At 44.0% G+C, this 11,727-nt stretch overlaps 1 protein-coding gene across 1 annotated transcript; it reads left to right on the top strand.

The window, feature by feature from the left end:
• Positions 1-7,426: 7,426 nt before the first annotated feature.
• Positions 7,427-10,923, top strand: NDNF (neuron derived neurotrophic factor). Its single transcript, XM_054392405.1, has 3 exons — positions 7,427-7,614; positions 8,593-8,717; positions 9,533-10,923. The coding sequence occupies exons 1-3, from the start codon at positions 7,427-7,429 to the stop codon at positions 10,921-10,923; spliced, it is 1,704 nt and encodes a 567-aa protein (XP_054248380.1).
• Positions 10,924-11,727: the final 804 nt, after the last annotated feature.

The following is an 11,727-nucleotide window of genomic DNA, read 5'->3' as shown; positions in this document are numbered from 1 at the left end:
TTCATTACAGAAAGACAGTAACATACACCCAGAGAGCTGTGCTGAAGGCAGAATGACTTGGCTGAGGAGAGTAGCCATTGTTTTATGATTAAAGGAAGGGATTATATTGGGATTTCTTTGAACAAGGAAAGTTGCTACCCCACTTTCATTGCTTGTAATGGGCACAGTAATTATTCTCTGTTATAAAACACCTCTAGATCCTGTGATGAAAGATTTGTGATAGAGCAGCATGGCATTCAGGGTTGGTTATCTTACATGGCCTGGAACTGTGCAAAGTGAGATTTTTTTTGCCTTATCTTATTTATCCTACTGGGGATCAACCCCTGCTGAGACTATGGAAAAAAGCCCTCTTCTCTGAGTTGGGCGTTTGACACCTGTCCCGTGATGCTTGTCCTCTCCAGGAATGATATCCAGCCACCTGAGGATTTTGTATGGGCTTGGGAGAGCGGACAGGGACAATGGTAAGGGCACAGACCAGCCCATGCTGGAGCAGCCAAGGCAAGTGGAGCTCAACACAGGGAAGTGAGCCCCAGCAGCTGGCTGCTACCCCAGTGCTCCAGCATGTCACCTCTTCCTATGCTACTGCCATCCCCTTGCAAGTAGAGGTACAAGAGAACAACTGAGCATTGTAACAGAGGGCACTGGGGACTCACTGTTTGTTTGGTTTTGACACTCACCGCTGAGTTGCGTAGGTTGAGATGGCTGTGAAGGAGAGAAGCATTGGTATGTGGTCTCTGATGGAAAAAAAAGAAAAACTACGAGGCATTTCCTCAAGTGTCCCAAATGGCATCTCCTGGCTCTGACGGTTTTTGAAGCATCCAGCTCCAGGATGGTGATTTTGATGTATTCGGAGTTGAATCTGTTTCCACTAAAAGTGGAAAAATAAATAAGGCTCAGTTTAGAAACAAAATAGTCCATGTAAAATTTGATTTTTGATACCATATCTCCTTGAGTATGTTTCCTTTTCAACATGTCTAATTTGAGACAGCTCCACGTTTTATGTTTCCCCCTTCAGTTAACCTCTCCCCTAAGCTGTAGTTGGTTGCCACTGTTGTTCATTAAGATTTGGTGGAATTGTACCCTTATTTCTTCATGCCTTCTTATTTTTACATAGTTGGATTTTTTTCCCCATGCTACTGTGATTTGCTTTGCTAGAACAATACTCTCAGCAAAGGAAAATCCGGGTTGAATTGGAATTGCAAGAGGTGGTCAGTTAATCCACAGATTATTGACATGGTGGACCCTAAATGCTTCAAAGGCACCATTATAGTCCATCGTGTCCATGTGTACTTAGGGAGCTTTAATCCATGGATTACAGCTCCATAAATGCTCCTGCCCTCCCGGTAACAGCAAGTCCTGCCAACAGGAGCTGCCACGTCAAGCCAGCTGTGGTGCTACACAGAAATAGTTCTTTAGAAGCCACAGAGACAGCGACACAGCCCTATGGGGGCTGTGTTTCTCATGCCCCCAGTGTTCTGTAGGGAAAGGCTTTGGGTTGGTGCTTGTCTCCAGCTGACTCAGGCTGTGCTGTCTGAGCTCCTGGCCAGGCTCACCAGACCTGAGTGGCCTGTGTTGTTTCCCAGGTGTGAGGCAGGACCAGACAACAAGTTTTCAAGAATGCTGCATTAAAAAAAAAACAAACCCCAAAGCCAAGTGAAAAGCCTACCAAACGTTTTCCAGAGCCTTCACTTTTCCCCTGTGGTCTCCCCTAAACAAACAAACCGAGCAGCTCCCTGTAAATACATAAAATTTCCAAGGCATTTATTTTTCCTTGTTTGCACATTAATAACTAATTGTACTACAATCGGAATTGGTAGGTGCTGTGAAACTCCTCAGAGGTGATAACTCTGTGTGTTGAAGTGCGTATATTTGTGTTAAATATCTCTGGAAATGAAGTGTATAATGGAAAAGCTCACAGCCTCTTTACTTGCAGTGTTCTTACAATAAGTCAAAGAAATCACACAGTGCCTTTTTATTTCCAAAGCTGGACTTAAATCACATCAATAAATCTACAGACTTATTATGAGATGCAGCATGGGTAATGTAAACAACCAAAAAAATCCCAGCACTCCAGAATTTAAAAATAGGACATAAGGAGGAAGAAAAGTTACCCATCCATACAATGAAAAGAGAAGAAATGCAACACAAAAGCACTGTGGCAGCCAGCGCCTTGAAATTATCCTCACTAAATTACAGTTGTGCTCTTTCCACTCTCTGTAATTAAACATTAGCATTTATTTATTCCAGATGCATTTACTTCAAGTAAAAACAGACGTTTTGTTTTGTTATGGTAAATCCTTTACAGGTCTCTGTGACCTGCAGACAGCTGAGAATTAAAGCAATTGATTTCCCTGGATCAAGGCAGTAGAGGATGACTTGTGAGTAGTAGTGGCACTGCACATGGTGAATCCAGTACTCTTTCTCCCTTTTTGCGGAGCCTGAGCATGCTTGATGGCTTTGAGCCTTCCTGTGAGTGTGCGTGTCTGTGCGTGAAACAAATCCACAATGAAACCCAAGGAGGAGGACACCACTGCTTTGATCCCACACAGCCAAACCGAATGGATTCTTGGCTTTCTGGGTGGGATCTCTGGTGGGGACTCTCGATACCTCATGGGGTACATGCAGTGCAACTGCTATATTTTGCTGGGGAAAAAATGGTTTGCATGAGGCAGCAAGAAAATACTGTAGGCTTGATGAGCAAAATCAAAAATGGGGTGATTTTATCAGCCCCTGGGGCTGCCCATTTCTGATGCTGCTTGAGGATGTGCCCACCCTGCTGATGCCACAGCCTGCAGGAAGAGCCCTGAGGTGCTGGTGCTGCTGCAGCTCTAGCTAATTTATGTGCCGACTCAGAACCTAAGCCAGTTGCAAATCCCATTATCCTTGCTGTTTCTGCTTATAATTGCAGTTCACTTAGATATTTGCAGGTCTTTCTTGTAGATGAAGTTCATTACACAAAGGTCTTAAAGGCTGGACAGAAGGCTTGTGTATGTGAGATTTTGGAAAGGTCAGGTGAAGCTCAGTGCCGAAGTGGAAATCATTAAAAAATAGGAATGGACTGTAATCATCGTAACATCTGTGATGCCACTTAACTATAACTTTCATATATGTGCCTGTAGCTCACATTTATAAAATGGCCACACCGCTGCTTTTGTTTATTATACTTTCTGAAGAAAAAACACCTTGCAAGCCTCTGGCAAGGTGGTAAATTTTGAGGTGTTTAAAGTAATGTATATTCCACTCCTGCATTCTTCATCTGTTAATCTATTTAAGTAAACATATATAGGTTCATTAAGTAAACCTCTTCCGAGGTGTGGCTGTTGCTATCAGAGTGTTTGTGCAGCCCAGGAGCTACTCACCTGGGTCAGGACTGCTGCCTCCCAGCTTAAAAGGAAAAGAAACCCTGGCCAGCTGCCATGACCATGGCTCTGAGCAACCTGATCTAGTTGACAATGTCCCTGCTCACTGCAGGGGGGTTGGACTGGATAACCTTTAAAGGTCTCTTCCAACCCAAAGCATTCTTTGATTGTATGACCACTGCTGCCCTGACATCTCTCAGCCTTTCTGGAGGCTTGTCGTCCTGGCAGCCAGCAGGCAAAACTTGTGTGGCCCCATCCAGCTGGAAGGTGAGCTGGGAGCAGCCCTTATTGGGAGGAGATGGGGACCCCTTGGATGGTCCCTGCTCACAGCCTGGATGTCTGAAGTGGGTCAGTTGACAAGGGCGAAAAGAGAAAGGGGGGGGGGGAAGGAAAAAGAAAATTTCCCCCCCTCTTTCTTTTAGAAATTGAAGAATACACAACAAGTAATGATTTTCTTAAGGATGTTTTCTGGTGTTGCTTTCTGTGCTGGCCTAGAGCTGCTGGTGTTTGCTGGTTCTTCCAAGCTGCAGTGGGTTTCTACCTTTGTGCTCATGGTTGTTGCTGCCTGGGATCTTCCTCCGCTCTGGCAATGCCGGGAAGGTTGGTGTCCTGACTTCCTGGGGACCAGTGGTGCCAGCTTTGCCTGTACCCACCACTGTGCCCCTGCTCCTAACACCACAGCCAGAGTCTGCCTTGCCTAAGGGGACAGGGCAGCAGGTTTACCTAGAGAATCATATTTAAGCCTTGGTTTAGTTAGGGAAAAAGTGAGAGGTAAAGATGGGCCATTAGAGGGCACTTTTGCAATCCTGGAGAAGGAAACTGGTGCTTATTATTTCACTTTGGACTGTTTATTTTGGCACTCTCTTAAATTCAGTGATAAACAGCAGGCAAATCCCTCCAGTCAGCAGGACTATATCAATAAAATATTGACTCAGAGTTTAAAAGAAAAGAAAACAAGATGAACTTGTAGAAAAGGGAATAAAAGGCATTTAGGAGGTGGCACAGTCTGGAGAGTAAAAAATCACAGAACATATTTCAGGTAATTTGTAAGGCTTTACAGTTCAGTGCTTAGGCCTCAGCTATACCTGGCTTCTACAAATGAAACCGTCTCAGTGTGGCACACAGAGACAAGAAAACTGTTTGTTGGGAATTTCTGAGGGCTGGGTGGGAAAGCATGAATTCACGTGCTCACATCTAGCAAGTGCGTTTGCTGAGGGGCTCTCTTGAAGTCACTGCCCAGCAGTGAACTTGCCCAGAAAAAACTGTGGAATGAGTAAGTGATTTTTTTGCTTTCCTCCTGACATTCTGCATGAGTTAAACTACAGAGGAATTAGGCTAAAACGCTGCCAAATTATAATGTGTGCTGCAAAAAAGAAAATCCATTTATTAACTGGCGTGAAAGGGTGGTATGACACTGACAGCATGGGTTCCAAAAACTGAGTTTTGGATGTCTCTTTGCTGCTGAGGTATCTCACTTCCCTAAGTGTTGCACATGAAAATTTAGCCCATCTTAAGTCTCTGAGGTTTGGTACATGAAAATAAAAGCCCTTCAAATCCTGATCGCTTGTAAAGGAACAAAGAGAACAAAGCTTTTCTTTTTTAGTACCAATTGACAACTTTTCAAGCTATTGGATGGTCCTGCCTGCCCAGCCCAGCCAGGGATCACAGAACTAACTTTGGTGTGTCTTTTGTAGTTATTTTTAAGCCAAAATACTTGCTTATTATGAGATAAAGAAATCTGAGACAAATCTGTACCTTGTTGCCTCACACCAGTTGTTAATAGGGACAGAAGCACTGTCTATAGGCCTTTTTAAAGTGAACTACCTAGTAAAATTGTTTAAGTGAAGCTTAGCCTGGGTAGTCCTATAATCAAAACCTATTTATTTTAGTAAAAGTTGCATTGCACTGGAACTGGCTATGGGAATATACATGACTGCAGTTTGTGGGGGTTCATGTGGAGGACGCTGTCTGCAGAAAGTGTCAGTTTCTTACCTAACCAAGTAATTTGCTCTAACTGTTGTGATTAAGTTGGAAAGAATTTCTTCCCTGTTGGCCAATGATAATACTTTTAAAATCAATAAACAAATGTTACAGCACACGAAACTCATCCTGCTTTGTGTGAGAGGAAGTTTCTGCTGACTTGGGTGACTCAGATCAGCAAAGATCTTTGCTTCAAAAGGTCTAATGTCATTAACTTTGCTGATAAGTATCAACACTTCAGTCTGAATTTGAGGAAATAATGTCTGTTGTCATCCAAAGCTAAGTCATGACCTGGTCAGGATGAATTTTGACGAATTCTGTAAAAGCTAAATCAGGATTTAACTCTAAGTAGCATTTACATGTTGTAGGCAAAGGTCTTTACTCCTTTCCCTTTTGTAGGGCAGAGCACTGCACATGGATGGCTGTGTTTAGCCATGCTGGGAGCAGCATGGACTGCAGGACAGGCAGATGCAGCCTCCTCTCTGAACATGGTGAAGGGAAGCTGAAGGCAGTGGGGAGTGCAATATGGGAAGATCTTGTCATGAGCTTGGGGGTGAAAAAAGATGAGACCTCTTGCTGCTGTCAGTGGCTGGGGCTGCTGGTGTCCACAACGAGCTTTGGCAGGGATGTGGTAATGATGAGACAAGCAGAGGCTGTCAGGCCCCTGACCACCTGCCTCTGTGAAGGGGAGAGCAGTAAGGGGCTGTGGGAGTGGGTCTTACTGAAAGCCCCCAGAGACTGGGGGAAGACAGTCCCACACCATGACTGCATCAGCCTCCTGTGGCTCCTTTGGGGTTTTTGGAAGGTGAAGCCATGGGAGGGGGAAGGAAGAGGCTGCTGGGGCTTCCCTCAGGGGTGCCTGTTGATACTTTGATGAAGTGTTGAAGGGGAAGACCAATTTTGTTATGGCTTAGACTACATCATGCCATTTCTCAAGGAGCTTTGTTTGCCAGTTTTGCAGAAAATATTAGGCAAAGATCAAAAAGAGGGGAAAAAACCCCCAAACAATCTCAAGAGCAGATTTGATGTTAGTGGTAAAAAGGATCTTAAAAAAACATAGTAACAAGAAGATAAAAACTGTTCCTGTCAGCTCTGCTCTGTATCATGCTTATCCCTAATGCCAGTGGCTAACACAGTTTAGGGAATGGCCTAAACTTCTTTTTGCAATTTTAACAAATGTTATAATTTAGCAATTTAAACTTGCTATGCTCCTACTAGAAGTGGGTTTTATTTCCCCCCTACCACCCACTCCATACCAGAGCCATTATATATGAGATCATCTACTGTACTGAAAGATTTCCAGCTCGTCCTGCTGTATATGTTAGGGTACTCATTACTGACCTACTTGTAGACATAATAACGAAAGGCTGAGATTATGAATTATTATGCCCAATTTGTAAAGGATTCTCTGCTTTTATGTTTTGCAATTCCCATCAGGCTTGGGGATTAAACCCTGCCAAATTGCATGCTAATACCAGTGTGCTTTGAATATGTGTGAGTTTGTATCACGTTTTCCTAATTCACTATTTCTATGAAGAACAATTTCACTGGAAATACTTACTTTTCAAAGAATTGTTGGAAGCCCAATGAGAATCTCTTAAGGAAAGCGAAGCTGTTGTACTCTTCATCTGCTATGTGCTTGCTCCAGCCCCATGTCCAGCAAGCAGTATTTCTGCTATGGCAAAACATCAAACTGTTGCTCTACCAAAGTGTCTGGAAGGCTTCTGCTCTTTGTTAGTGACAGGAAGAGATACTGATTTGCAACCAGAGTGCAGGCTTGCTTTCAGAAATGGTTCTAGATGGTAATATCTCATGTCCATCGCAGTGATGATACAAGGTTAGCCCTTTCAGTATGTGCTCCTAGGGCTTGTGCAGCAGCACAGTGAAGGTGCTGTCAAAACACACAGTGATTGTGCTATAGTTGTAGATATGCAGTAAATCAGCCCACACGATTTTGCAGCTAGCTGAGTCACCAATAAACCAGTGCTTTGCCACAGTCTCACCCACTGGTGTGGGCCAAGTGGCGGCAGCTCCTGCTCCATGTGGTGCAGCCTTCCTCAGGTGAGACTCCCTGTCATTGCTGTAGGATGCTCCTGCTGCACTGCCCATTGCTGCTCCTGCTGCTGCCGCTCAGCTCCAGGCCCCAGAAGTTGCCTACCAGAGATGAGGAACTCTTCCAAATGCAGATCCGGGACAAAGCTTTTTTTCATGATTCGTCAGTCATCCCAGATGGAGCTGAAATCAGCAGCTACCTCTTCCGAGACACTCCTAAAAGGTATTTCTGTCTGGTTCAAGTGAGGCAGTTGTGCTCTGAAGATACTAGCTGGTTTTTGCTGGGTTTTTTGAAATAAAAATTGGATCCCAACCAGAAAAATGCAAATGCCAGCATTCTGTCTGGTGAAGTGAGTAAACTATGTGAGTTTCCATCCCAATGTGGCCTCCCTGGCTGAAGAGTCTATCCAGTTTGTTTGATTTCTGGGATAAGCCCAGGGCTCCCACAGACCAGCAGAAGTTCCCTGAAGCTGGGCCGCTAACTGTGTCTGGAGGCAAAGGCAGCAGTAAGGAAATTAAAACTACAGGCTTACCCCACCACACTTGTCCCTCTTCATTATTTCATATTGTGCTTTAAAGAAATAACATAAGCTAGCTTTATCTGAACTCCCCACTCCCCAGCCTTGGCCCTGTGAGTCAGAAAATACTGAGGTTAGACTGGGAAAGAACCTGAGGCTCCAAAAGAGTTTGGGGAAGACCAGCATTGCCACCTTCCTCCTCATGTCACACACCTCCTTCAGCCTCCATTGTCAAGAAACATTTTACAATAAGTGATGTGTAGTGCTTGGGGGGATGTGGGAGGACAGCTCAATGTGCATGTATCTTTATGTGCTTCTAGGGCCCTTACTTGGACATAGCATGAAAGGTGTGCCCTGCTTTGAAAAGCATATCCCTAAATTCCAGGAAAGACCCTGTTTCCTTCATTTTTGCCTTTTGTAACCATTTATGCAGTATATAGTCAATGACAGTCAGTCTTGACAAAAAGTGTGAGCTCTGCACCACCACGTTAGTGGAGGGACTCCCTTCACCACCTCAGCTCTCACCCACTGGCATTTCCATATTCCCTCTGCACACAGTTGTCTGTAAATAACACTTTTGTCTCTGTTGCCCCACCAAGACAAACCCTGATCGTGTCGTCAGTCCCTGCCAGTTGGCTGCCATTGGGATTTATTGATGTATGGCTCTGTTAACCTTCCCCTAGGTATTTCTTTGTGGTCGAAGAGGACAACACTCCCTTGGCAGTGACAGTGACACCATGTGATGCCCCTCTAGAGTGGAAACTCAGTGTGCAAGAGCTCCCAGAGGAAACTAGTGGAGAAGGTTCAGGTAACAAACCATCAATCACCTCCCTTGTACCTCAGACATCTGCTTTCCTCCTGAATTCTAAGCCCCTCAGATCAACCTTGGTGAGATGCTGACTCTTGCAGCAGGTCCATCTTTATGATCTCTTGCTGTTTGGATCTTCAATCCCAGTCCTGCTGCTGTGTGGGAAACTGGCAGCAGGTAATAACACGACAAAGAAAAGGGCTGCCACAACAAAGTGTATTTGTCCAGAGTAACTCTGTTTCACAGGGGCTTTGTTGTGAGCTGTGTACACAAGACAAGAACTGGAGAGGCAGGGCTGGCACTGCACCAGGGCTGAGCCCACTTCTTTAAGGGGACTCACCTGCAGACATGGAGATGGTTTGGAAATAGCCATATAATTGCTTGTTGGAGGAGAAGAGGTTGTTGGCTTCCAGAGCTTCTCACACAAGTGCTAAGTACCACTGTGTGGTATGCATGCCTTTGTCCACCACTGTATTTAGGCCAAAAATTATAGTGTGACTCAGGGCCAAGTCCAGAAACAGACAGTGGACTCAGTTCCCCCTGGGGATGTGTGTGGCATCTCCAAGTTATGTGTGTGAAGTACTCCAGTGGACGATACTGGTTGCCATTGACTCTATAATGGTTAGTTTTAACCTAAGTTCCAAACTAATTTCCCTCTCTGATTGACAAAAACATTGATGACATCTTCCTCAGTAGATAATTCCACCTTTTTTCATCTCACTGTCATATTTTTTTGTAGAAATGTCTGCTAGAGTTTTATTTTCTCGTATTGCAGATTATGTCTGTACAAATGTTCTTCTGTGCTTCTAAACTAGGTGAACCAGAACCTCTTGAGCAGCAGAAACAGCAGATTACTAATGAGGAAGGCACAGAGCTGTTCTCTTACAAAGGAAATGATGTTGAGTACTTTGTGTCCTCTGGTTCCCCATCTGGTTTGTACCAACTAGATCTGCTGTCGACGGAGAAAGATACGCATTTTAAAGTGTATGCAACCACTACTCCGGAGTCAGACCAACCTTATCCTGAATTGCCTTATGATCCCAGGATTGATGTCACTTCTCTGGGACGCACAACAGTGACACTGGCGTGGAAACCAAGTCCCACCGCCTCCTTACTGAAACAGCCAATTCAGTATTGCATAGTCATCAATAAAGAACACAATTTCAAAAGCCTTTGTGCTGTTGAAGCCAAGCTCAGTTCTGATGATACCTTCATGATGGCTCCAAAACCAGGTCTGGATTTCAGTCCATTCGACTTCGCCCATTTTGGCTTTCCTTCAGACAACAACTCTGGCAAAGAGCGTGGTTTCCTAAAATCATCAAAGTTTGGGCGCCAAACACCCTCAAAGCCAAGAGTCGACCTGCATAAAGTTTGTATTGGGAACAAGAACATCTTCACAGTGTCAGACCTGAAGCCTGATACACAGTACTACTTTGACATGTTTGCAGTAAATATCAACACTAACATGAGCACGGCCTATGTTGGCACCTTTGCCAGAACAAAGGAGGAGGCTAAACAGAAAACAGTCGAACTGAAGGATGGCAAAGTTACAGATGTGTTCATCAAGAGGAAGGGAGCCAAATTTCTACGGTTTGCACCTGTTTCTTCTCACCAAAAAGTCACCTTCTCCATCCATTCATGCCTGGATGCTATTCAGATCCAAGTTAGAAGAGATGGAAAACTTCTTTTGTCTCAAAATGTGGAGGGTGTGCGGCAGTTCCAGCTTCGGGGAAAAGCAAAAGCTAAATATCTCATTAGGCTGAAAGGAAGCAGAAAAGGTGCTTCTATGCTGAAGATCCTGGTTACAACCAGGCCTAACAAGCAGTCGTTTCCTTCTCTTCCTGAAGATACACGAATTAAAGCCTTTGACAAGCTCCGCACGTGTTCTTCAGTCACAGTGGCGTGGCTGGGCACACAAGAGAGAAACAAATTCTGCATCTACAAAAGGGAAGTGGATGAAAATTACAATGAAGAGCAGAAGAAAAAAGAACAGAACCAGTGCTTGGGTCCAGACACGAGGAAGAAATCGGAAAAGATTCTCTGTAAATACTTCCACAGCCAGAACATCCAGAAAGCAGTGACCACAGAGACAATCAGAGGCCTGCAGCCTGGCAAGTCCTACCTGCTGGATGTTTATGTCATAGGGTATGGTGGGCACTCTGTGAAATACCAGAGCAAACTGGTGAAAACAAGGAAGTTCTGCTAGTGCCCCCATACATAGAAACACATGGAACTCCAGTCTGAACATTATCCTACTTCCAAGTATACGGATTGACTACTTGCACAGCTGAGAAGTTGTGACCTGTATTTGTACTGTGTAGAAAAGATACCAGCTTGTATATTTATGTTTACGTAATTGTTTGGAGAAACTGAGGCTGGTGCTCTCTGGTAGCATCTGGCAGTGGTATTATCATGTGTCCAGTGACTCACAAGTGATGCTCAGTAGATGTCCAAGGTAGCAGGAAACCCCAAAGGAACTCGCACTCCTTTGCTTCCATATTGCATGAACTGCTTCTAAATTATTTTATACTTAAAAGGCTGAGATACATCATTTGTCCACCTTGTTACTCACACATGAAACTCACAGACATGCAGCCTTTCTCTCAGTGTAGATGGTAGGGTTTCTGTAAATTATTTTATAGTCTTGTTTTAAATGTTTATGTTTCTATGATTGTAAACTATTAAAATCTCCCCAGTAAAATACAAATCTAAACTAAGTATTAACAGGGCTGCACATGGAGCAGTTTCATTGCTAATGTAAATTCTTACCTAGCTGATTTTCATGTTTAAATACTGTATGTATTTCATGTACAGAGTTGCCATAATGTTATATTCCTGTATATAAAATTAAAAATATTAGATTATATATTGTTTCTGTTTTCTTGACATTCTAAGGAGGAAACAGACTTGGGCACAGTAGAGGCATAGTAAAATTTGAACTGAATTCAGACAGGACGTGCCTCTTTTTTGTTGTTCTTCAGCTTTTAGGGCAAGGTGACTGAAGTCCAGT

The sequence above is a fragment of the Indicator indicator genome, chromosome 25 (genome assembly GCF_027791375.1).
Source record: "Indicator indicator isolate 239-I01 chromosome 25, UM_Iind_1.1, whole genome shotgun sequence".
In the NCBI taxonomy this organism is placed as follows: Eukaryota; Metazoa; Chordata; class Aves; order Piciformes; family Indicatoridae; genus Indicator; species Indicator indicator.
The sequence above is the reverse complement of the archived record's forward strand: the minus strand, read 5'-3'. Positions and strand labels throughout refer to the sequence as shown.